The sequence below is a fragment of the Barbatula barbatula genome (assembly GCF_947034865.1).
Source record: "Barbatula barbatula genome assembly, chromosome: 20".
In the NCBI taxonomy this organism is placed as follows: domain Eukaryota; kingdom Metazoa; phylum Chordata; class Actinopteri; order Cypriniformes; family Nemacheilidae; genus Barbatula; species Barbatula barbatula.
This window is the reverse complement of record NC_136783.1, coordinates 8,537,990-8,565,879: the sequence shown is the minus strand read 5'-3', so window position 1 is coordinate 8,565,879 and position 27,890 is coordinate 8,537,990. Positions and strand designations below refer to the sequence as shown.

General features: G+C 40.1%; 1 protein-coding gene across 5 annotated transcripts; it reads right to left on the bottom strand.

Moving 5' to 3' along the window:
* Nucleotides 1-83: 83 nt before the first annotated feature.
* Nucleotides 84-27,890, bottom strand: srpk1b (SRSF protein kinase 1b). 5 transcript variants are annotated; one of them, XM_079483514.1, is made up of 17 exons: nt 27,759-27,887; nt 26,887-26,941; nt 16,436-16,468; nt 7,862-7,980; nt 7,612-7,720; nt 7,423-7,510; nt 7,096-7,183; nt 6,723-6,829; nt 6,332-6,497; nt 5,825-5,850; nt 5,193-5,409; nt 4,499-4,885; nt 3,971-4,071; nt 3,586-3,693; nt 2,791-2,860; nt 1,756-1,848; nt 84-1,387 (listed from the first exon to the last, which is right to left on the bottom strand). In XM_079483514.1, exons 1-17 carry the CDS (start codon nt 27,769-27,771, stop codon nt 1,203-1,205), a joined length of 1,965 nt encoding a protein of 654 aa, XP_079339640.1. In that variant the 5' UTR covers nt 27,772-27,887; the 3' UTR covers nt 84-1,202. The 5 variants fall into 5 exon arrangements, with proteins under 5 accessions (XP_079339640.1, XP_079339643.1, XP_079339644.1 ...); XM_079483517.1 differs by lacking the exon at nt 16,436-16,468 and adding an exon at nt 10,122-10,270 and having other exon boundaries at nt 27,759-27,842; XM_079483518.1 differs by lacking the exon at nt 16,436-16,468 and having other exon boundaries at nt 27,759-27,890.

The following is a 27,890-nucleotide window of genomic DNA, read 5'->3' as shown; positions in this document are numbered from 1 at the left end:
ATGGATGTTGTAGTTTGCCATTTAACTTTCAATACAGGCACTTGCCTATATTACCATCTGCAGTTAAACCCAACAGCCATGTGTGCCATTTCAAAATCTTTATTTGAAGTTACTACAGAAACCATTTGAGTTCAGATCTGAACAATCAAAAGCGAAGAGAGATTCTTGGAAAAAGAGCGGAGAAAGTGAATGTGTGATACTAAAACTGTCCCCAACTAGACTGCCTTATCACAAAAGAGCAGAGGTCCTTCAAAGCTATACATCCGTTTTCATTAGACACGCTCTGAAATAATAAAACAAGTGAAAAGAGCCGAAAAAGAAGCACAGGGCATCTCAGATTCATTCAAGGCATATTTTGAACCAGGGATTCTCAAACCTTCCTCGTAAGCCATTCTGAAGCCTTAGCAAAACTGTACACAGTTAATGGGACTGTACAATACTGATATACTGTGAAGAACCAAGTCTTTGGTATGAGTATGTACAACATCTGAAACACTAACTGATTTGAGATCTTGTTAAGCAAAAACAAACTGGATACCAAAACTCCCTGGCATTCCTGGTTTTTATTAACAGTTTATGTTATAAAACTAGTGATACGGCCATGATAGTCATTTATAGATCTGGAGCTGGAATAAGCATTTTAGTGCTTTTGATTTTCTTTGTCTTTTCTGATAAAAGCACATGTGTGTTTCTCTTACACTGTACAGTAGCGCACATTCAAATAAGCAGAGTTTAAAAATATGTAGGAATTCCTCACGGTTCCCTCTTCGTTCTTATGGCGATATGACAAATCATAATATCTTCTGGCTTCTGAATACACAGAGAAAACACTACAATCAACAAATGAGTGCTTACAACTCAACACCCTTGCGTTTCATCTGCAGAGTAAAATAAACTTTAACCTCTAGCAAATCCCAGACTTTTCAAACTATATCGTGATATGATGGAAACTGTTAGAAAAGTGATGCGTTTGCAAGAGAAATAATCACTGAGACAACAGTACGCTTAAATTATACCCAGTACGTAAAAAAGAACAACAATACAAGATTAGATCTGCTTGACCGGATCTCCTCGCGTTTGCAGCTGACGTCTGCTGTGACACAGCTCGAGCCTCTCCAGACAACGCCTGTGACCGGTGATCATTCGTGAGTTCGGAAGATCGGCGTGTGTGTGTGACTGCGTGTTTTGGGAGCGTCCGGCCACTAGGAGTTGATCCACGGATGTCGGAGGCACTCTGCAGCCGTGGCTCTTTTCTCCGAGATGAGGTCCAACATGGGCAGGAGGAAGTCGGCGAAGGTCTGGGCCTCCTCTCGGGACCATTCGTATTTTTCCACCAGCACGTCCATCAAACCCCACGGTTTTAGCTTAGTGATGTGCCTCAGGTCACCTAACACAGACGTGAAAGACAAAGTCACTAAATTGTGCGTATCACTCCAGAATAAAATCTCTAGTCGCCAAGCAACACCGAGGAACTTGTTGAACACATAATTGAACTAAACACAGGTGTTTTTGAAAAAGGCTTTAAACATGATTCAACTAATCTGACTTTAGGCAAGACTATTTTAAAACAGAGAGGCTATATAGGCTACTGACACACAGGCAGGAAAATGTATGGCCATACCAACACTGGGAGCGGCCAACACACCTCATTCATCAAAGTGTAATGTTCACGCGAGGCTATTAAACACTACGACCACGTTTCTCAAGTAAGTGAAACGAACATTAGCAGAGCGTTAAATCATGTAGCAAGTGTACCTTTCTTGGTGAAAAACTCCTTGGCGTATTTGCCGTTCATGATGAGTTTCCGTGGAATCTTTCCCAGAAGTTCGATGATCAAAGCAATGTGATCTGTGCACAAAATAAAGTGAATTATAAATGACATGTCGTCAACCTTGCATCTCCAAAACAGCCACTTAACAGGAAAAGAACAAAACACTGGAATTTCTTCTAATCATTGAATACAGTGTTGTCAAAGTTGACAAGCTGAATTTTTTTATACTTTTGATAGGTTATATATTTGCAGACAAACATGAAGGGTGACCAATAGCGATAATTTCTGAAATTCGTCATTAAAACGGGAGATATGTCTCTTCCTTACAGCAATGAGATTAATGTACAACCTTCTCCAAATTATTTCCAGTTTTTCTGAATTTACTATTTATAGTTATTTGTTTAGGTAAAATGATCATTTTTTTTCATTCTGTGAACTACTAACAATATTTCTTCCAAATTTCGAATAAAATATTGTTTTATTTGCAACCAGAGAAACAGGTCAAATAACAGAAAAGTTCAGATTCACTTTTAATCAATACATAGTAATATTTGTAGTGTATTTAGGAAAAGTTCAAGACATTTTTTTGATGTGATGTGTCACAGTTGTCACGTGTGTTCTTGTGCTGTTAGTCTTTATTTCACTCCTGAGCTTTGCTTTGGTTGAAATTCGACAGAAACTCCCCTGAAATGGCCACAATACATCTAGAAATGATGATTTAATAAGGATGATGGAATACTCTCTTCATTTTTTCCCACATCTGTATATTAATATAAACAGTCAGCTAAAGTAGTCAGGATAGTCATCTAGACTGTGGCTTTCACTCCCCAGTGTCATCTCTGACTTCGCAAATATCTCCCTGTGGGTGTGAAGTAGACGCCCTGACATCATTAATAAACTTGGATGGCTCTCGTTCGTGTGATAAATAACACCCAGAATGTGGCTTGTGTTTGCGTTTTGAATTTCTGCTGCTCTATGGAATGTGTGGGTTGAATCACGAGATGTGAAAGAATAATTACCTTCATCTCTGGAATAATCCTCGCCTGAGTGAGGCTCGAACAGGTAATCCCCTGTCGCCAGCTCAAACGCCTGTGGAGAAACACACAGAGTAAGCAAGCGTTTGTGTGTGGACACATCAAACCTCATCATCAAATTCACTAAGTGGCAGGCAGCTGTCTGAAAGGCCAAACCAAACTCCTCACACCTGACTAAACTCGAGCCTTCTAGATGTGACAGAGAGTGACTTGCCGGTCTCTTTTGTCCACGCTGACACCGAGTTTCACCTCTCTCTGTGGATCTGCTCTTACGGTTTACAAAAGTACAAAGTTTGTGCACTGCAGAGAGATCAGTGTCAGCAGAGCTCAAATTTAACACTTTAAAAGCCAATAGAGTCGTAAGAACCTCTGTAAAAATCTATGACCTGTCATAAGTGAAACGCCGATCTACAGTAGACAGAATCTAAAGTATTTATCTGAAGGCATCGTAGCCCGGACCAGAAAACTGTTTCAAAAAGATAAGTAGACAAATGCTAAAGCATCACTGGATGCACAGTATTCTTCAATCCCAGAATGCACTGCACTGAGACAAGAGAAAAAATTGAAAAAAAAAATCGATGGAATGGCAGATGGGTAAACCGTTACATAAATGTCTTATAGTATCAAAAACGAAGCAAAACTTACCACTTGCCTCGATATTCATTTGTGTATCATTGTGGTTCTTACAGAAACATTATCATCAAACTACGGGAATCAGTTGACTCTCCCTTTGCATTTTGTGCCATTATTTAAAACAAAAATCGAAAAAACTCAACGCACCATGCATGCTGTGCTCCAGATGTCTGCTGGGGTGCCATATCCCGCTCCGATCAACACCTCCAGCGAGCGATACTGCCGCGTCTGAATATCATCCGTGAAGTGTTTGTGCTGAACAACACAAACAAATGTTAGGTAAAGCAGAGCCGAAAGCTGATGCAGAGGTGAGACATGCTAAAAATATCCTCGTAGGCTCCATTAACCAATCAAACATCCTTGCACGTCACTCAGAATATAGACATGATGTGATGCATTGATTTTCTAATAACAAGAGCATATCTGAAGTTATATATAGTATAGACTGAATGCAATGCAATATACTGTATACAACAAACGTGTTCTTCTACTGCAGTGAATGGTTCAAGCGCCAGCAAAATGTCAGACTTACCACCCAGCATGCATTGCCCAGGTCAGCAATCTTCACCTGGATCTTATCGGCGTTTAGAGGCTCCAGGGGGTTAACCAGCAGGTTCCCCGCCGCAATCTTAGCTGCAGTGCAATGTTGGGAAAGAGAGAAATTGCTTTAGAATCAATAACACAAACACGTTAGATTGACTCCTGTGAGGTTCAGCTAGTAGGCTGTTGTGGAGTTTTCAGATTTGAGGACAGTAGGACAGTGTGTACTACAACAGCTCTCTGGAAATCTATATCAGCCGAGACCATCATAACACCTGTGATTAAGTGCTTGAAATAAAAGCCTCATCGATCTAACGGATGGAAATGTTAAATAGGCATTACTAATACAATTTTACCTCTCCAGCAACTAAAATCTCACAGAAATATCATTTAATCAACTAAAGAAAATACACATCAGGACAGAGACAGCGAGAGAGCAGAAGAGATGGGTGGAGGTTAGTAGGGAGCACACAAAGCATCAGAGAGAGGGGCTTTTCTCCAGAAAGGACTCCACACTGACCATCCTTCAGGCTCTCCTCCTCTGGGTTCACCTGCGCGCTGGCGTCCACCTCCATGCTGAGGCCCATCTCCGCTCTGGGCCCCTTGACAGAGCCGGGGCCCTCCGGATCCTGCACTGTAGGGCACTGTGACTCAACCATGCCACAAATCAAAGGTCCATTACCATCTGTGGCGGCAGAGCATGGAGGTCTGGGCTCTTTCTCCTCTGTGCTGTTGCATGCTGGGTAAGGGTTAGTGGGCTCGGGCCCCTCTGTGCCGCTGTCGTACGGATTCACGGGGGTGTCGTCTTTAATCTGCTCCTGGGCGTCTAGGGTTTGCTCTTCCTCTGGGCCTTTGCTGTGACCGTTGATGGCTCCTCGGAGCTGAGTCCAACCGTCTGAGACGCCATCTGGGGTGGAAACAGGGTCAGCAGAAAAGTTATCGTCCTCCGAGTTTAAACAATCACAAGCGCTTACACAAACTCTGCTTATAATTGATGAGGACAGTAGCTTAAAGCATGTTTTTTTAAACCACAGATATGTCGGTAAAGGCATGCTTAAACAAGAGCAGTGAGGATTCTGAAATACGCCAGAGATAACAGAGTCACCGAAAGTAGACAGATAAGTATTTAAATTAAGAGCTCAATAAGTAAAATATACATGGTGTTGCTAAGGTGTTCCGAGTGGCTTTTATGTCAAAATCGCTCATCATCTCACCCAGTGTGTCCTCAGCTGTGATGTCATTAAGAGTCTGACTGCTAGGTACAGATGGAGTGCTGTCGGGTGTCTCCGTCTCATCCTCATCCTCATCCTCAGCTCCATCAGGTCCTTTCTCCAATCCTTCGATCTCCAGAATCCTCTTTTCCAGGAGTTCGGCTTGGCGTTTCTGTTTTTTCTTCATCTTTTTCTTCTTGTTCTTCGACATCTTTGCCATCTGATAGAGAGAAGAGCATCAAAGAGCTGCTTTTTCAGATTCATTAGAGACACACAGTATAACTACATTTTAGCAAAAAGTGGCACTCTCCAAAAAGTGGCCCTTTTCAAACGGAGATCTTGGAAAATACACGGAAAATGTGTCCAGGAATTCCTACACGGCTTTTACGGCATTATTTCTGCCTTTTGTTCACACAGGGCGCTTTCCGGGACTGATCCTGTTAATGTTACTAGGTCCCCTTTCCGGATCAATCTGGGATGTGTTTGCGTTCACACAGAAGGCACTCTGGAATTTTATGGGATCAGCGGTCTGTGTGAATGGGGTTTATGATATTTAGGGGTTCTAGTCCCACGATGCAAGTCCTTGCGATTTTTACATTTTATAAAATGTAATAAAAATAAAACTGTACACTTACTTGTTTCTGGGCTGGTGCTGTACTCACTACGTTGAAAACAGACAAAGAAAACAAGAGAATTAGCTATCCAAAGTCAGCATCCTATTGTCAATAAAGCTGGAAACTGCCTTTCGGTGCCCAGAGGGAGTTCAAAGGCAGTGCACATGAGATTCTCTAGACACATAAATGAGAATTTGTCATCCTTCACTTGTTTGGAAGAGCGCATGCGTCACTAGTCTACATTTAGATCCATCCAGCAGACTTCACGTCACCCTTCATAATGTATCAATGGAAATGTTCTGTGCTGAGCTGTCGGTGGATGTGAATGGCTCTACCCACAATGCACCATTGGATAAAAGCGTTTGCTGAATGTAAATAACATCAGTATGAGATTATCGACTCATATTGATGTTATAAACTAAGCACAAGGTGTACATTCATTAGAGATTTATTAATATGTTGTATCTGTTAGGCTTTGTAAATATTGTTGTATATATAAAAGTAGAGCTTCCGCCTGCTATGCGTCACCTGCGGAGCCTGAAGGGGGCGGAGCTCCAGACTTCTGCCATTCAGTGGCCTCTGCAGCCAGTCTCCTGACATACGCCTCATTCACGTCCATCAGGATGTTCTCTGGCTTTATATCAGTGTGAATGATCTTACACTTGGTGTGGAGATAATCCAGGCCTTGCAAAACCTACAAAGACGTTTGAATGCTTTCAAACCTAGTGTGAAGCAGAATGTATCCAAATATACATCGTATGAAATGTCACAAACAAAGTAGCTATATGTGCTGGAGATTATGTACGATTTTAATCCAGCCTATTTCCCAGGTTACAAAGGATTTAACGGATACTTTTAGTTACTAACATTTGTATCATCAAACTGAACAAAACACAGTTCTGAACACAAAGGAACACACCTGTCGGATGATGCTCTTGACACAGGGCAGCGGCAGGCCTTGATAGTTGGATTTAATAATCCACTTCAGCAGATGGTGGCCGAGAACTTCAAACACCATACACACATCTGACAGCACACGGTAAAGGGAAACAGTGCTAAATGAGCCCCTTGACAACAAAGGCCAAGTGCTCTGGCTCACGATCTGTTCTCCTCAAATAAACAAGTGAGTTTGGCTGAATCTCGGCAAAGCGCCTGCTCTCACAGCTGTGAATCCACAGATTGAGAGTACAGAAGCAGAGTTCTCTAGCACCTGTGGATGTTTAGATAAATAATCTATATGGACACGTACAGATGTACTGTGTTTGTGGAGAGAACGTGTATTGAAAGGATACGGGTTCCATTCACGCCTGATATCTTGAAGTCGTCCAATAACTGCACCACTTTCTCCCTGCTGGGATCGTTCTGGTCCGTGTTTCTGACCTGAATTGACCAGATGTGGATGGTAAAAAAGTATTTGTAAGCGTGACGTTTAACATTTCAAATCCATTTACTGCGAACTAAAGCCTGACAGGGTGCACAGGCCATGCAGATAAACCTGACTTTCATTACGTTCAGCACCACGGTACGCCACATTCTCAAATTCGTCTGACACTAAATGGTTGTGCAAATAATTCATCATAATGGTTTCTATGGCAGCGCTGGTGTCAGTGGAAGCTCACCGCTCTCAGCAGCTTTATCTCATCGAGTGCTGTTTCCGTGTAGTGTTCTGCGCTTTTAACCACCTTCATGGCCACAAAACGCTTCCCTCTGCAAAAATAACCATATATTAGCATTAACTTAAAACTCCACAGCCGAAATGCGGGGAGATACCTGCAGCACAAAAGCCAACTGTTTGAGAGTGAACTTACTGAATGTCCCAAGCAAGCCAAACGGTGGAAAAATGACCCCATCCCAGCTTGCGGATGACATGGTATCGTCCATTAAACAGGTCACCTATCTTGACATGATGATAACCACCTACCAAACATTAGAAAATGAAGTTGGCGACAAAACTTCACTTTATACAGAATATATACAGAAAGACTGGGCAAAATATTAAATATGATCGATTATATATTAGATAGTAGAGATAAACATGTAAACAGAGTGGACTTATACCCTTGCAGTAATCATTAGGGTCCTCTTGCTCCTCATCATCAGAACCCAAGATCTCCTCATCTTGCTCCTGCAGAGAGGAGTCGGGCTGATGTGCGGCTCCCCTCGGGTGGGGCTCAGGCCTGGAGAAAGAAAGAAAGGTTATCATTAAAAAACAGATGTAACAACAGCAGAACAACAACCATCACCACCCCAACGAAAGTCTTATTCTAGACAAATGAGCCGAACATTACTGTTATTGGTCATAATAACTGAAAATACCTTTACTACATTTCAATTCAACATCATTGAAATTGTTATATTTATTACGGAATACAATCTATAACTATCCACTGGATGTGTGTCGGACATTTATGAAAGCCATAAACCAGAGAAGATACAATAGTGAACCATAAAAGACTGCAGAGATATTGCAGTGTTACAGGTCTTCTGCGGTTTACTATAGCTCCAGACACAAGCTCAGCGTGAGACGCGGCAGAATCTTAAGAGACGTCAAGCTTAGCGAGATCTTACAGTCTTCGGAGTTGACTGTGAAAACAGCTGCACCAAAGCTGAGCGTATAAAATATGAGTATTCTCTATAACACAAACCCAATGGCATTACAGATACTGTCCTATTAGTTATTTTGACTATTACTTTGTAAATATGAGTATGCAAGAGGTAAGCAAGCAGTTTGTAGTTTCCGCAGCATCATGATCCATCAGCTAACAACTCAGAGGTCATATCTCGTAATATAAACTAAACATTACCCTTAAAGGGATACTTGCCCCAAAAATGAAAATTCTGTCATCATTTACTCACCTTTGAGTTCTCACAAATCTGTATCAATTTCTTTGTTCTGATGAACACAGAGAAAGATATTTGGAAGAATGCTTATTAACAGACAGATTTTGCCCCCCCTTGACTCCCATCGTAGGAGTAACAGTTCTGGGGCACTTTTGACAACCATTACATGTTTGAGAGATTTATACAGATTTGGAACAACTCGGAGGTTGGTAAATGATAACAGAAGTATCCCTTTGAAGATAATTTTTTTACCACAAAATAAAAACTGTCATTATTTGTTTAACCTCATGTTGTTCAAAACTTGTTTATGACCTTCTTCTATTAAAAACTAAAAAAGATATTTTGAGAAATGTCTCTGTGGTTTTGCGTCCATACAATGGAGGTCAAAGTTGTTTTTTTCCAACATTCTTCAAAATATCTTCTTTTGTCTTCTGCGGAAGAAAAGTCATAAAGGTTTGGAATGACACGAGGGTGAGTAACTGGTAAAATAATTGTTATTTTTGGGTGCAATATCCCGTTTAATGGACTATTTATATCTATTCATATATCTAAACATAGATTCCCTGCCAAGATTTCATGTTATGTGGGTCAATACAGGATTTCAGTCGTAATTGGGGCAAAATTTCAATACCATTTTGCTACAATCCAATTGTTTTAGTCATAAATTCACGATCCACACCAGCACTGTACCTAAATATATAACGGACCTTTTCCACATCATATTTCTCGCTGTGTTTCCGTCGGCAGACTACATCAGCAGAATGCATTACTAACATTAGATATGCAGCTTTACGCAGTTTGCGATGATGTGTTGGCCTCCTTCTAAAGCATAATCTCTCCGAAGAAATTGCTAATTTTCCCCAATTTAAACCAGGCTCTGAACTACGATTTGGAAGCTTGAGTCGGCAACAACCTAAGCCTCTACGAGGACACTCAAAAACATGTTTGAAGCAATAACAGATACAGTGAGCTATTAAACACGTATGTTTAACTCCAGGCAGATTCAGCTTCATCTCTGTATGTCTGACCCAATTTACCATTCAATAAAGATACACAACACATCTGGCCAAACTAAACAGGATGAGGGGGAAATAAAATCGTGCATATGCAAAAATGTATAAATAATAAATGTATTTAAACAGAACAGCTTGAGTAACCCAACACTTGATCAGAAAATACAGAACATACTAAGATCTCCAACTATACAGCAGCATAATCGCACAGATTGTTCTCATTAACGTGAAATCATTTAATTGAGCAACGCTGATCTCTGTCTGTTTCTCAAGCAGACTCAATTTTGTGCTTCATGCATCTCTGAGTATTTCAATAACGCAGGCACCGTTGGTGGCAAATATAGCCACATGGCAAACATTACTTCAAATGTCAGGGATTTACAAAATCTGCTCTCATGAGTCGATTAGTTTATCAAGCAAACCAATGTTGCCACTTAAAAAACAGGATATGTACTATAACAGACCATCCAGTTGTGTTGTGTTGGTTAATGTTGGTGGTTGTGTTGCAGCAGAAATTCATTTCATTTCGCCTCATCCCAGATTTACACCAGCTGTGCAACTGGGACTTCATTAGTTGAGGTATTTCTCAATGCTACACTGGGTTGGAGGGTATCTGGGGGGAAAGATAAATATATATATAAAAGAAAAAATACACAAACACAAGCATTCAGATGTTAAAACAACAGTAGCCCAGCCAAGCCCACTGTACCTTTCTATACAGAGCTCTCCTGCAGAGATTAAAGACAGTATCAAAAAGAAACCGCTCATATCTCCAAATACTCAAACTGGATGTCAATGGCATTTGTGAGACAAGAGAGAAACAATGACGTTGACCTTGTAACATATTTTATTTAAAGGTCGGAGGATCTATTGACATAAATGCAATATTAGTGCGGCTCGATGATGACACAAATCTTAACCGACATTATTTTGGCCAATATTTGAGATCAAGATTATTTAACACGATTACTCATTAACCTTCAAAACCACATAGAAAATTTTAAAACTTGGCTTTTAAACTCTGAAATTAACTGGGAAATAAATGTAAAGAAATAGCAGTGCTGAACCACTGTAAAGCAAAGGGTGCGCTGTGGATTTATACAACAAGAAAAGAGAGGATCCTTGCAAAATGGAATGCGGCACAAGAATCGTTTACATCGATTGTTTTGTTTTTGTAATTGATGAAGCCAAAATTGAGGATTACGATTAACTGCACAGCCCTACACAATATAATGCACACAACTGTGTTCAGAGGTGTATAAAAACCTTATATAATGAACCGTTATGTTATTGGAACCTCAGAATGAGCATTTTCTATCTACATACAACACGGGTCCCTTAGACTGGAATTCGCCATGTTGTTTCTACAGTAGCCCTAAATGGACAAACTTCTCTACAGAGTGCGATTCGTAAAAATATGTTTTTTTACGTAGAAGCAAAAATGTGACGTCATCTTAGTCCTCGGTCAGCCACCGTAGTGCTTTGAAAAGGAGATGTGGATTGAGCTGTTGGTTGCAATTCATTTTTCGTGTATTGACCTTGACAGCTGTAGTCGAGTAAAATCAATTTTCCTCAAAAGTATGAAACGACACCATGGAACAAAACTATTCTCAAAATTTCACTTGACATCTTATATAATTATTTATTATCATTCAATGAATTAAGGTACATTTGAAGCACAGCTGCTCCATGTATAGACCATAATGAGAAATGCAGTCCAAAGCATTGAGTCATTAATGTTCAGCGATTTCAACAAACACATCATCTCACCACACAACAATTCACAAGATGAGCATATGAATTAGCAAAAATGAAAAATCGTTTCAAATGTACAATGGCAACACTGAAGCCACACCCCTATAAAAGATAACCATTAGGGTTTGGTGTATGTTGACAGAATGAAGATTTAGCTAACATCTCTAGACATATTTGCGTGCCAATTACAGGGCAGGACCGCTTTAGGAACTTTACACGGGACGTGCACGGAACGCGTCCTCTACAAGTCAAGGCGAAATCATCAAAACCTGGCCATCAATGTTGAATTCAGCTGAATTACTCACATCCTCCCAAAGTATGACTTTGCTCTCGCCCCAAAGCAACAACTTTGGGCAAATGGGCCTTGCGGTATAGAAGACGACTACAGTTCTTCCTTCAGATTACAGCTGTTTTGCTGTGGGAAGTTTGGAGGTGTCTAATAAATTGTGAAACCCAAATGTCTGGAGAGATTGTGGGCGGTCGGATTTTTTTCTGTTGTCGGCTCAGACAGCACAATCTAGACGACATACCAGGATGCCTTGCATTTCTGTTGTTTCAGTTACTTGGCCTTTACATTGTGTTTGAATAGGATGATGATTATTTCAATGACTTATGCAAAAACAAACATCTGTCACAAACAAAACCTTGGACATTTTTACAGAGAACACAAAAAGTGTTGCACTTTTAAAGAGTACATTCATATTTTTAAATAGCTTTCATATATCTTATGGAACTTAAAGGTCCAGTGTGCACTTTTTTGGAGGACCTTTTGACAGAAATGCAAAATAAACACATAACTATGTCTTCAGAGGTGTATAAAGACCTACCATAATGAAGCGTTATGTTTTTATTACCTTAAAATGAGCTATTTCTATATATATACACACACCAAAGGTCCCCTTACATGGAATTTACCATGTTGTAGCCCTAAACGGAGCCTGGGTTAGACTGCTTCGCTCAAGGTCACGGCAGCGATACAAGAACTCTTCAACACTTCAGTACATACACTGACCCCATTGAGACTGGAGCAACCGCCAACCCGCATGATGAATCCAAGCAGTCCGGACATGATCTCTAATGCACCAAGAACAAACACCCTTGTGATGGTAAATCAATCCAGTCCAAAGATTCAATAGAAAAGTGCAAATCATTAGGACCTGGCAGTGTTTCCTGGGGAGCTTTGCAACCAAACCTAGTCACGCTTTGTGGTTCGTAGTAGTGTTATTAAAACATTAGACTACACGTTCTAATGAACTCAATACATTTCTCACAGAAGAACTAAATAATAATCGAGAAATAATTTATCTGGATGTTTACACGAGCTGCTAGAAGACAATCGAGGTTCTGTAAGAGGGGGTGTAATCTACTTAAGGCCTAAACATGCCACTAATATCTCATGTGTACAGTTTATTGTTTTTAGCCTCAGACAGCAGACACCCACGAACCATCTGATGCATTTTTTACAAAAAAGATTTTAAAATGATATATCACTATCCAGGCAGTCGGGATGAATTTCATTATTGCATTACAGTTTTTGCATGACATTATTATGCATAGTAATGAAAAACAGGCTTTGTATTCTTTTTGCAAAATACAATTCTACATTTTTCTCAATGGTAAAGTCGTTCCGGCTATCCAAATTAGAAACCAATTTGTTGGCTTATTGCAATTTCGGGCAGTCCGGGTGCACATGTATCAGCGACCGCATGTTTACAACTTGCCATTTGTTTACATTGAGAACTTCCCCGAAGCAACAACCTGCTCGATTTTACTCTGAAATCTAATATAAATGGATTCTTTATATCGAACAAATTCACACGTGACGGCTATGAATCAATTCTAAATAATTCCCTCTATTACTCCCAACTTGTTTATCAGCTAGAAGGAGGATTCTATTAAAAGCGTCAATCCTTAGCAACCAGCCTGGACTGTTCAACTTCACCTCCCCGTCCTCTTGACGCAAAGCATCGTCTCTAACACATTCAGCGAGAGAAAAACAAGAGAACTGTGTCCGTGTGTGCGTCTGTGTACGTTCCTGAGTGGGAGGGAAAAAGGTCTGAAGCACAGAGGGTTAAATTCAATCTTAATACAGCGCTCAGCCTTCAGAATCTTAATACAGCGCTCAGCCTTCAGAACTTCTGCAACCCACACACGGCAACCACAACACGTCTGACATTCTGTTGTCTTCTGTCATGCATGCATCAAAACAATCTCCTCTTCCAGGAACGCCAAACAACGTCCAGCTGCAAAATCATCTCAGTGCAACTATTGTTTTCATTGACGTGCGAACTGCATTGCAGTATTGCAGCCCGTAGACAAAAAACATGATTTTTACAATACATGAACTGCTCTAAAGGACCCTTCTCCCACCTGTGGTGTGGCACAGATGATCTGATAGCATGGATGTTTTCACAGTAAAAGAACTTGGCAACTTCAAACACCACATCATCTGAATCTGTTCTTTCATGTACGGTGGAACTACGCACAAAACATTCGTGCAACGATTAAAAGGCGCATGACGGTCTGGCTTGACCACTTGCAAATTCAGATGAAGGGGAGGATGCACAAACGTCAAGTGGGCTTGCTTATGCTTGCAGCGCGGCACGCACTCAACACGTCTCCTTGCATCTCCCCTTGCCAAAATTTAAGTCAGACCACCCTGCATGTTCTACCGGTATTTTCAAGGATGTGCTTGAAAGTCAAAGATGAACAACTCGCATGCATAGCTACACCACCATAAAACTAAGACTGCGAGCTAACGTTTACGGGGCGAATTTGGAAAATACTACTTGTTACTTTGCAATACAAACACAGTTTGTAGTTCTATTCAACACTAATCTCTCACCTGCCCCCAACTGTTTTCCAATCTTTTCCCCTTAAAGCTTCAGCACATGCAGCAACATCCAAACCAAAGCTTGTGCACACATGGCACGGCACATGCAAAGACACAGAAGACGCACACAAGTTTGCTTCTTACCTACAGGATGCGCGGATGCCCATGAGAGAGAGTGCCAATGAAGGTGACCGAGGTTGGCAGGCCAGAGACAGAGCCATGTACCAGAGGCACCGGAGGGCCACCTCAGTGTACACAGATGCACACTGAGGCTGAATGCTTAAGAGCTGGAGCCATCCACACGCTCTCTCTCTCTCTCTCACCGCTACCGTCAGCACAGAGAGCCCGCCCCTCACACGCATCCACACTCTCTAAATGGCTGAGGGAAGCCAGCACTGCATTGCAGGTAAAAACATAGGCGCCGCCTCCTCATTTCTTGGGTACATTCTGCTTTCACGTGGTATCTTAACCCAACCGTTTTCGCTCACTCTCTCTAATTACAGAATGAAACGGCACCCGGTTCACAGGAAGGCGAGTCCAGACTCTCTTGTTTATCAGATCTGTATCTCAGTGGGCAGAAGCTCCCTGACATCTAAACAAGCCTCATTTCAACCTTATTAGTAATAGCAGATAAGTAGGACTGAGTCACCGTTCAGCAAAAGCATGAACGGGAGAAAGAGAGACCGTGTAAGAGCACTCGACACAATCCATTACTCTTATGTATTAGCGTCCCTCTGAGACATACACCACCACATGAGAGATACTTGACTGAGCCACATCTATAATAATAGTCAAACCATGATTAAATGGGTTTACGCACGCTACTAAGACAAAGCAAAACAACAACAACAACAACAAAACTCATGGCTACACACAACTTTGCTATCATCAGATGAGATGCTAAAACTCAATGAGTGTTTACATGTCTTGCATATATCAGCTTATTAAGCATAATCTGCGTAAAGTCATGTTAACGCATAAAAGGCTTTTTTTATCGGGGAAAGGGCTTAAGCAAATGCGCTGCATGTAACTGCCTTCACCTGTTTTTTCTCAGTTTTGTTTATGTGCGCATGTCAGAAAGCGCAGTAGTAAAAGATCCAAACGGAAGTAATAGTAGATTATGTATAAATGTCTGCTCTCGAATCATGCAGTTGATGTAGAAACGTCAAAATGAAGAACTATTGCTGCATATGCAGTTACTGCGGACATAAGAGATATAAAAATACGGCTTCTGACCGTTTTTCCTGCTGCATTTCAAATTGCATTTAACTAAACAGACTATCGACAATGACGTCACTGCACACGACAAACCCGGTAAGTCTCGAATGTTCGCGTAAACGCGGTTTTCTGCGTGGCCGGTTTATCACTATGCATGTAAACACGAAAAAACAGGTTTCTGTCTATGCTTATTCTTCATAGATATCCGTTGATTTTGAGCATTTAAACCATGTCAAGATTACGGTTTACAATTTGTCTTTCACCTTAAAAAGTTCACAGATTATTTTTTATGAACATAGTTGGAAACAGAGATGGCTGGATGAAGATATATTAGAAGAGTTTTGTTCCAAAATTAGATTTTAACTTTAAACTTTAAAGCTTCATAATTTGTTTTTCCAAAATCATGTTTTTTTTATTGTGCATTCCATTTAATATCAATCAAACTGCAGTTGGTTTGTTTGGATTTGAGCCATAATAACAACAAATACAGCTAACTAACACAATTTAAATCTTTTTTTAAACCCGAGTTCTCATTTTGGAACCAAACTCTTCATTTGATAAACATCGTAACCTCATTCGGCACTGAAGAAAAGCAGGTTCTTAGCCTGAAATGCTGGCTCAGCACCAGCTCTTTAAACTACATCAAGTCATTCAAAAATCAATAACTCAAATCTGCTTCGATTGAAGAAAACTAAACCAATTTTCTGCTAATTTATTATTATTACTTCTTGATCCATCTTCGGGACACACTGTTCCTGTTCTGGTCAAATCTACTACATTTCATTTGACCCGTCCAAATGGAAATAAAACATGATTATGATAAAAATATAATGTATGCATTGATTTTGTAAGTGTTATATATATATTAAGCCAGCTCATGACGGCACGTTAAGATGCTATACTGAATTATATTGAATGTTTAAATGTGTTCTTAAAGTGATAGTTCACCCAAAATGAAAATCATTTACTCACCCTCTTGTAATTTCAACGTGTATGACTTTCGTTCTTCACAAAACGACACAAAAGGAGATGTTTTGAAAAATATAGTTAAACGGAACCCATTGACTTGCATTGGTCTTGTGTACATAAAAAATAGGTGAATGGGTGCCGCCAATGTTTGGTTACAATCATTCGTCAGGAACAAAGAAAGTCATAGAGGTTTGAAATGACAAGAGGGTGAGTAAATGAAAGAATTGTCTATTTTGGGTGAACTATCCCTTTAAAAAGCATAAATTAAAACTACTTCATGTTTGTGGGCAGGTCAAGTCACATATTCAAAACTGTCATTCCAGACAAGAAAAACCATCAAAGCAGGGGTAAAATGTGAAAAGATGTCAAAATAGCTAACAAGAGCATGATGCACACCCTCTCTTCATTCCATCATTAGAAGCCTTAAGTCATCCAACACATGAAGAAATGTAGGTGGAAAATAACTGATATGAACTATTATAAAATAAATGAAAGAAGGATACACACTAGGCTCTCGATGAGTTTGAAACCACTGAGGACGACCACAGACTGATCTGACGCTGTTAGTTAAAACACCAGATGAAAGTCTCATGCAATTACGCAAACAAAAACAGCAGAACATTTATGGCATGCATAACTCTTTAAAAGACACGTGCTGCTGCTCCCGCATCACATATCATTCACTTAATGGTCTGCTTGTTACCAAGCTACTACAAAACCTTTGGCAACAGAAGAAAGTTATGGTTTCTATGATTGACAGGCCTTAAAACACTTTGCCGTGTGTATTGCATAATTTATCATTATGAAATTAACAAGTCCTTCATAGTGATGATATACGTTTTTATGAACTTATGTAAGCATTGACTACACTCCATCCCTGATGAATCCTAAGAATAAATTACATAATATATTGATCTTTCGGTTGATTTTACCTATGTTATTACATTTTAATGATCCATACTTTCATAAATTCACAAACATTATTTTAATACTATCATTATGAATTAATATCAAGTATTGGCACGGTGGAGCTGGGGTCTAGCTAGTCTCGCATAGCCAGAGTTTCCAAAAGCGTGACACTGTTACTGGACGTTTGATATATAAATATGACAACAGACAATCCCTGTGTCTGGATCAGCTCCCTTGCTCCCGAGATCGTTTCATTTTAATACAACTGAATGCCCAATAAAGCCGTTGTTGTTTTTATTCATATGTTTATTCGATGTTTCTGTTGTCAGACATAAAATAATAATTACAGACGAATGTTTATGTTCATACCAATTACATATGTTACATATCAAGTAAACCAAATAATGGGAAACAGACGTCCCTTCGCGATCGTCTTCAGGACAGGGGTAGTAGTCTACGATCACACTCTATAACGAAGGGAAATGACAAAACGTGGAGTTACAAATTGCCCTTATATCGTAATTCATCAAAACTCAGATTTTTTTTACCAGTGATGGAAAAATCTATGACGAAAAATTTTCGGTTAAAGGGGTCATATGGCGCGAATACGTGTTTTTCTGCCTCTTTGGTGTGTTATTAGTTGCCCATGCATGTATTAGACTAAAAATTTAAGTGTCAGGGAAAAAAGATGCATTCCATCTAAAAGCGAATGCTCACCCAGACCTGTCCGAAATGCCTCGTGTTACCACACCCCCTCAAACCTACATCAGTTCGTGGTTAGATTTGACTAAGAAAGATTTTGACAAAAAAATCTGTGCATATAAGAGAGGCAGGGGAAAGAGGAGATACAAACATGCAAGCTTTAACACGACCTCTGCACGGGTCCGGGCTCTAAGGACCTTGGCTCACTTCCCATTGGGACTTTAACGTGACTGCTTAAGCGCATTGTGATACTTCACAGCTGGTATTGATCAACAACCAGCAAAACCGACATCTCTCTGAATTTATTTTTTAAATACTGGCTTTCCCCTGTAAAGCTGCTTTGGAACAATGCAAATTGTGAAAAGCGCTATATAAATAAAGTTGAATTGAATTGGTTGAAGTACATATGAGAAACACTTTCATGATTCTGTTACATATCGGAGCACAAATTTGTTGTGTTGCCTGCCTGTCTAGCAACGTTTGTTTGTACATGACATAAAATAAGCGTTAAAAGTTATATCGTGTTTCATGAAGTTCATTGAGTTTGCTCAATTGAGTCGGGTCTGAAGTTGCAACACATAAAACTACGGGATAACGTCATGATTATGTCAACTAGCCTATGACGTCATTTAGCCCCACAGTTCCATAAAATGTAGTTTATTGTTATAAATATCTCAGTTGATATTCAAGTTTCTGTTGCTTCTGTGAGTTATTTCAAATGTAACTGCTTGTATAAACCTGGGAAGTTGTATAAAAAACGAAGCGAAAACGTTTCAGAGGTATCGGCAAACAACACATCGTTGCTGGAGAAAATCGATATTGGATTGTATCGTGATGAACTGTCAGAATTATACCCCTATTAAGCATAGTGTTTATATACAAATCTGAACAAATTAAAAGGGAAAACTATTTGTTGTTACCATTCTTGACAACTGTATTTGTTTGTGTTATACATATAATTTAGCTCTCAGTACAAAGAGCTGAAATGTGTTCTAGTATACCTGTGTAAGACCCAATAAAAAAGATATACCTAATAATATTAAGGAACTAGATTGTATACAAGTAACTGTATCAGAACAAACATTTATTTCTAAAAGATTGGCGGTTATGGCACATGCTGACAAATACAAGTGCAACTGACAGCGATTAAATGGCTGAAGGTCATCCCATCCAGCTGCTTCACTGCAAGGAGCATCTGACTGCATGATGATGAACTCAACTTTGCTGCACCGCTGTCTCATGTCAACACTCATTGAAAATTAATTTCTTCTTGTCGCCTGTAAAACCCCTATCTATGAACCGACTCCTAGTCATTCTCCTGAAGGGTCCACATCAGTGAGCTGTTGAAGAGATTTGTGAGGACTGTATAGTTTCTCTATTTGCAGGCACAGAGCGCTCTGGCAGAGTTGTAGCCGGCTTCTGCTTCTGACAAATCTGTCTTGTCAGCTTGCTCACTTTGACACTACTAAGATCAGCTCATTCTACCAGAGTTGTAGACCATTTGTTTTTTATTCAATAAATGACATTCCTAGAAGGCAAAACATCCAGTACAGTTTAAAGTGCCAGTGTTTTGTGATACCTTTCAAGACACCCGCATTTTCTTTCTTTCATTAACCAATTGTTCTTTTTTTGACACATTATCTGAGCTTTGGTTGGTAGCAAGCATGTTTTGTTCGATTTAATACAATTTGAATAACTTTAACTACAAATAACATGTTTAAACTGTTGTTACTGTAATGTAAAACTACTTTATATTTGTGGTTACTGTGCTTTACAATAAGAAGTCAGTTCTTGTCAACACAGTATTTAAAGGGTCAAAAATTCTGTCATTTACTTCCCTTTGAGTTGTTTCAAATCTGTATAAATGTCTTTGCTCTGATGAACACAGAAAGATATAATTGGAAGAATGCTTATTACCAGACAGATATTGGACCCCATTGACCACCTTTTTTTTGTTCTGAACACAAAAGAAAATATTTTTAACAATGAAAGACAGCAAACAGTTCTGGGGCACTTTTAACTACCGTTGTCATTTTTCCTTCTATGGTAGTTAAGACCTGTTTGGTTACAAGCATTCGTACAAAAATCTTTCTCTGTGTTCAACCAAACAATGTAAACAGGTTTGGAACAGGTGAACAAAATTGAACAAATTCAATCAAAGCTGAAAATGTTATCTCCAAATCTCAATCAAAATAAAAGCTGGGTTGTGTAAGGTGGATGAGAAACAAATATAGTGTTGCAGGTAAAAATAATATTACGCCTGGATTCATGTATATTTCCATTTACATGTGTGAACTGTGAAATACGCCTTTTCATGTTTTCAATTATGTTTTAATGCTAAACTCACACGCTGCAAACTAAACGCAACGTATACCTAAATGATCATTTAGTTTCACCCAATTTCTGTATGAATCTGCTTGTACATTTTTGTCATCAAGCTTTCCTATGGTTCAGTGGTAAGAGCATGGCGCTAACAACGCCAAGGTCATGGCTTCGATCCTAGGGGAATGAACGTAGTCAGAAACAAATGTATAGTAGAATGATGCACTGCAAGTCGCTTTGGATAAAAGCATCTGCCATATGCATAAATGTAAAGGTTTTAACCTTATTTCCTCATTTTGCGCCCTGTTAAACACAAGATCCACAATCACAACTAATTACCCAACTAACATAGATCTGCCACTGGCCGCATAGTTAAATCCTGAACTGTGTGTGTTCCCTTGACACTTTTAACATCATCACGGGTACATAATGAGATGAGAGTTAGCTATTATGATACAGCATAACTTCATACCGCAATGCAAATCCAGAGACAGTAGAGTGTACTATCTGCGCCTTTCCGCAGTGCACTGAACAACTGAAGCTTCTGTGTGAGAATGTGAAGGCGTCACATTAGGACTGAAGCTTTGGAATTAACTCAAATACAGTGAGCTGCAGTTTTCTCTTCACATCAAGAGACCAGCTAGATTTAACCTGCTCAGTTATGCAATATGTACCAACAAGAAATCTAGAGAGCGAGCGAGCGATTATAACAGGTCATGATGACAGGACATCAGTCGCTGCTAATGTTGTGAATGTGGGTTTGATAGGAACAAAATGCATTTTACAACCAAGGGGTGTCTTATAAGACAGCATACATGTACAGTATTCTGTGGACTTTCTTCTGCAAAACAGAAAATATGAAATTTTGCTAAACGTCTCAGTGGTTTTGTGTTCATACAATGGAAGTCAATGGGGGCCAATGTCGTTCTTCAAAATGTTGTGTTCTGCAGAAGAAAGAAAGTCATACAGGTTTGGAATGACATGACGGTGACTAAACGATAACAAAAAATCTTTTTTGGATGAACTGTCCCATTTAAAACCGGAACTGCCCTGCTGCTGCTTACAGACCAGCAGTGCATCCGTATGCTGCTCAGCTCCCCAAAACTCTGTGACCTGATTTGTTTTCACACAGCCGGTGCAGAGAACCGCTCACTCTGCAATCCGCAGTCCCCCGGACCCCCATGCTGCAGTTGTGGAGGATACAGCTTACATAATGCACAACCTCACAAAAACTCCACTGCAGCTAAAATTGTGACGGTAGCCTCTTCATTTTCCAGCACTGCACATACTGTAGTGATAGACAGAGTGAATACACCTGGGGCTCTAACTTCACAACTCAGCAGACACATTCAGGGAACCTTTGCATGACAAAGAGGCGGTCAACAAAGTTGCATGCGCCAACGTACATGAAAGTCAAATGCATCTGCAGCCTCAACTCGCACGTCTCACATACCTTACAACTCCAAAATGCATTCAAAATGCATTACTGCGAGCGATAGGCTCACCTGCCTGATTAAAAATGAATCAGACATCAATAAGTCAGCGACGCCACCTCATTTTCCACTCCACACACACACAGTGAGACTCACTTGCACCTCAGACCGCTGGCCAGTTTCACCACGGCTGTGTTGAGCGAAACGATCCAGTCAAAAAGCCACATGGCAGAGGAAGACAGTGAGAAGCAGAATGCTGCAGTGCCAGCCAGTGTTGAACCGCAGATGAGACTTTGCCTTCTTTCTTCTCTCCCATAGAAAGCGTCCCCCTGCTCTGAGCTCAGCGGCCGCCTCAGCTCTACTGTTCCAGCACTAGCGAGCCAGAAAACTAGGCAGCACGGGAGGGAGGGGAAGGGCATCGGAAAAGGAGGGGTTGATAAGTGAGTACAAATTCGCTCCTGCCAAGTGTGGTGTGGCATAAAGGCAGATAGCGGGAGGACGGGACACTTTATGGCGGGACGCCGTAAAGCTCACAGAGAACGTGTGATGATCATGAAACCCTCAAAATGGTGCTGGCCATCTATCGTGTTGTGTTTCAAGGACAAAGGCAGACCCTAGAGGGCATGTTGCTTTCTGCCTTCACCTGAGCAGTCTCCATATAAAAGTGTGAGTAAGAGACAGGGTGATGCACATTGGGCTTGATGGCTGTCACAAAGCGCTCTTACGTAACAGATCTCTTCGGGGCAGATGTGCGGTCGTGCAGCATTTAAAAGAGAACTTGTGAAACGCCCTGTTTTTTAACAAGCGCCATTGATCAGCATGCATCCAGCATTTTAGGCTGAATATTTGACACAGACTCTTATGACTTTCTTTTTTACTGATCTAATAAATGAAAAATGATGATGTGATATGATATACCGAACAGAGATGAGGGAATGTGATTGAGATATGTGGCAGGTTGTTGGATGTGTTTGGAGCATATGAAGGCCGCAGCTCTTAAACAACAACAGATATAAAAACACACACATTTGTTTAAAAGGAAGTTCTGAGTGTCAGTAGACCTCTTTGGATGACGTTGGTCGAGAAGAACTTCCCATTTCACTCAAACATTTGAATAAAATACAACCAACAGAACCAAAACGAATACATTTAATATTTATACATAAAAAATAAACCAAAAGTGCCTCTGGACCAGTCTTTAGATCTTGCGAAGTGGTCTATAATGAATCACATGATTGACAAGCCGAACCATTATGCATGAGTCTTGAAATGGACAAAATTATTTTCCATGTTTTACGCACAAAATTGTTTTGCCAACATGTACGAATACTGCAGAGTGAAAACAAACAGAAAGATACAATTACAATTAAAGGCGGGGTGTGAGATATAACTTGTAGCCAATCAACAGTGAGGTGTACAGTGCCCAGGATGAAAGCGAAAGATGGGGCAGGAGTGTCCTCGGCTAAGATAAAACAACGGCTAAGAAAAATCAGACACCCCGCCTTTAGCTTTAGTTTACAGTGTTAAATTGATGCTCGGCATCAAGACACAATTTGCAAATGTGTTGGCCACTCTAAACTCTCCAATGCTCCAATGCTCACCAATGATCACAGCCACTTACGGTGCAAAAAACGTATGTCCTTTGGTGGGCCCTAGAGCTACAACTGGTGGACCATATAGGCAGTGGCAGACTACCGCCAAATACATTTTTACAAATACATTGTAAGGGTTAACACCCCATTGACTGAAGTTGTCACTGCAACAACTTTTTAATTTAAAATTTAACTTTAAATAAACATCAGTAAATAATGAAAACTTAAACGATTAAAGTTTTATATTCTGTAGTGTGCCATTTCATTGATGGATTTAATGAATTTGCATTATATGGACGGATGTTTCATCCTCATCATATTTCAATTTCAAGTGTTTAACCATTTCAAATATTTAAATAGGGTCCATATTTCTCTCCCACTCGTCCTGTGGTTGCTTCAAGCAAATATAATAATCGAAATATTATTTATATAAATAATATATATTTCCCAAACCACCGCACCACCGCTGTTGATTTGTCCATTAACGCCGCGGTACATTAAATTAGGTTTCATAAGGGCAGGTACTGAGACTAAGGGGAAGGCACAGTGTGTTATAAGTGGAGACATTTTGTCGAACGATGCGCTAAAACCATTAAAGCTACAGAGACATTCGAACACAAAACACCCGGTCTGACCTGCCCTGTTATTGTTACAGGAATAAATGGTTACGGAGTAGACCTGTCAAGTCTTTTCTATGATTATACAACAGTTTGCTGCTGTGGTATAAAAGATTAACAGCAGAGAATATGTACTATTTGAATATTGTGTGTTCAATCTTTCATATTTGGTTAGATTGACTAGATGCTTCACAAGAATAAATTTGATGTTTATATAATTTGCATTAGTGAATTAGTAGGAAATATCCAAAAAGATTTCCCACATTGTTTGTAATTTCATGTAATCAAGTAAATATTTGTTGATATGCACTATGGGCAATCTAAAGCAAGAAAACTAAAATAGCTAAATATCTAACTCAATCAAAAAAAACTCCCGTAACGCAATCGCAAACCGGACAGACGAAGATCCCTGAACGCAGGTCTCAAATGCTGACAGGTACGGTCATATATCATTATATACCATACAACGATATATTAGGGGTGTAACGGTTCAAGTCACGGTTTTAGGGCCACAGTTTCGGTTCGGTTTGTGCTATGTTCAGAGAAAAGAGACTACTGACAAGATCAAATAATCAAGCTACAAGTAACAGCACCAATAAAACAACAGAGCCAAGCAGAAAATAAAATAAGATACTTTATACATACCTTAAAAGGTATAGAAACGGATTAATATAATCAAATAAAACATAACATTGCATGCGCAAATTAAATAAAGATGAATCATAATTGAAGACACAGAAGCTATTGAATCACAAGCAGTGAGTGACCTTCTTGACATTTAACACACAGCAGGAATATGCTGCCGTCACTTTATGAGGAATGCAACGTTTCAAGTACACAGATACTGCACACATGCATTGTTTTTAGTCCGTTTCAACAGTTTACTTAAGACATAACCTTCCATGTTTTTTAAGATACTCGACAATAGGGGCATGTTGACCTACTTCGTGTGTGAATTTGTCAGTTAAGCGCAAGATTTCAAAGACAACTGCGCCATTGCGCCTTGTGTATAATCTTGCACTTAAATGTTTAAATTATCAAGACTTGAATGAGTTTAGTTTAAACAGCAAAATGTGCTGTTGAGGTCTCGCCTGCACTCGCGCGCTCACAACACCCGGGTAGTGAAAGCATAAATGACTGGTCATATTACAGCACACGTCAATCGTATTGAAATTTGTCTACGTTATTTGATTTGTTGTAGGTATTAAATGTGTATCCATCGACAAACATACATTAGCTGAACTTTTAGGGAACAATATTATAAATGCGTCGTCAGATTTAAGATGAACCGCGGTCCAAGCGTGTGCCGAACCGTTGGTGAAGAACCGTTCGGTTCAATTTTTTTCAGAGATCCGTTACACCCCTACTATATATATATATATATATAACCATTTTGACTTGGTGCAAATAAAAGTGACAACAGGTACACTGGAGAGGCAACAGCAAGGATGGTCTGTGGAGGACCATCCTCAGAGGGTCCTTACAGACCTCCATGTGCTATGAAGTATTGGGATGAAATCCTCAGATGTACTGTCAGATCTTATGCTGGTGCAGTGCAGAGCCCTCCTGGTGCATGAAAATGCCAGACCTCATGTAGCCAGAGTATGTCGGCTGTTTCTGGATGATGAAGGCATTGATGCCATTGACTGGCCCTCACGTTCCCCAGACCTCAATTCAGTTGAGAACCTCTGGGATCTCATGTATCCTAAGCCATCAAGTAGCACCATAGACTCTCCAGGAGCTCACTTATGCTCTGACCCAAGTCTGGGAGGAGATCCCCCAGGACACCATGTGACATCTCGTCAGGAATATGCACAGACATTGCTCATCGTTTCATACGGGCACGTAGGGCCATGCACATTACTGACTAACATTATGAGTTACTGTGAAGAAATTCAAACAAGTTGAATCAGCCAGAATTCTCTTTTTTTACAGTGATTTTACTGTAGTTCCTACCCTGAATGAGATTATGATTTGGCTTTCGTTGACCACATCATCACATTGTTTTGTTCTCACAACATTATGCAAAGTATATAAGTGAAGAGTTTTAACCTGGGTACACCGTTCATTGAGATCTAACACAGTGATTTAAGTGTTCCCTTCATTATTTTGAGCAGTGTATATACAAACTCAAAGCCTTGCCATCATATCCAGGAAAGAAGTCTGCAAATTTGAGTAAAATCACAGGCTTCACTTATCCCGTGCAAATGTGCCACATGAAATACAGATGTGGGGAGGTCATTTCTAAATCACTCCAGGTTCCCAGATAATACCAATCCTGTGCAAATAGGGCTTTAGTCAATGTAGAAAAGGATGTGTACATTTTCAAATACTGTGCAAGGACCTATGTTCAGAAAGACACAAGGATACAGCAACGGTACATTTTCCCATCTACATTTAGAATTCCTAACACAGGAAAGAAGGGGTTGCCCTTTTGCAACCCTACAGCACTGCTAAGGAACCATCCATCAGTAAGACACTGTGCCTTCAACCCAAATGTCCAATTACACATATCTTTACTCTTCGGAAAAATATGAAAGATTTCCAAATGACAATTTAAAGTAATCGTTCACCCAAAAAGGACAATTCTGTCGCCGTTTTCTCTCCCTCTTATCATTTATGACTTTCCTCTACTGAACACAAAAGAAGATATTTTGAAGAAAGTTGGTAATGGAACAGCACCGGCCCCACACACTACTATTGTAAGGACACAGAACCAATGTAAGTGAATTGGGGCCAGTTACCAACGTTATTCAAAATGTCTTCTTTTGGGTTCTTTTTAAGTCTTTGAGTGAACTGACAAAAAGAAATGAATGACAAAAACTGTCCAAATCGACTTACACATTCGGCCATAAAATACATGGGGGGAAAAAACTTACTTTTTGCCAGGTTTCTTGGGCCTGGTCCTTTTCTTCCTCGCCTGAAGTGCAAGTACTGTCAGACAACAGATATAAGCGTGTTAAATTGTGCACCTTTGACAAGAGAAAGCATTTTTGTTATCCTTTATGTCCTCAACTATATCAGACTCGACATTAGTTTGTGGTGAAAAAAAGGACTGGCGTTTTTATTTTAGCTGTAAAGTCCTTACCATGGTGACTATACAATGATCGCTTCTACAAAACTCCTTAAAAATGTAAACGTGATTTTAAGCACAAACTGACCCGTATTATGTCATTATTTACAGTAAAAACAGTCACTGGACCGATGAGGAAATTATGGCGGAAACTGGTTAACGTTACCATAGCAATTTCCAGCACTTCTTTGAAAGCTTAACGTGTTTGTGCTGCTGTCACCCGTTAACGTTACAGCAATACGAACAGGTTTACAACTACAAAACAATTCAAGTCTTTCCTGTATTTGTTTATTCGCAGCTGAACCTAAACAAGTGAAAGTTCAGCTAGCAGAAGCCCACGCGAGACCGCAGGAAATGACGACTTAAAACTACAACACGAAATGCGATAAAACGGCACAATTGTTCGATGTAGACGGCGAATGCCTCGTGTTTGTTAAATGATGCTAAATAAACAGGTGTACGAGTAAAGCTACCGTTACCTCACCACCGTTACATTAGCACGAGCTAAACACACATGGGCTTTTGTCTTCATTTTCACACACCAGCAGATCTCGTATCGCGTATATCAGGTTAAGTATATGATTTACGAGTCCGTGTGATGCTTATCCGTGTTGATGTGTGCGATGTTTGTACAAATGTGTGGCGGAGGACAGTAGTTAATGTAGTTTTGTTGCTCACCTTTCCTTTCCATGCTGCACCGGCTGCTAAGCGCTCAAATTCACGCACAGCACGCAACGCGCATGCGCACAAAACTTCCCCAAACGACACGACAGTACTGCATCACACCCACATACAGTGCTCGAGGCTGGG

Coding starts and splice junctions, on each gene's coding strand:
- srpk1b (XM_079483517.1), bottom strand. CDS start 10,228: ATGAAGTCCCAGTTGCACAGCTGGTGTAAATCTGGGATGAGGCGAAAT. Junction 4,886..5,192: donor CACAGCTGAGGACACACTGG/GTGAGATGATGA, acceptor TTTCCACCCCAG/ATGGCGTCTCAGACGGTTGG. Junction 1,849..2,790: donor GGATTATTCCAGAGATGAAG/GTAATTATTCTT, acceptor TTTTGTGCACAG/ATCACATTGCTTTGATCATC.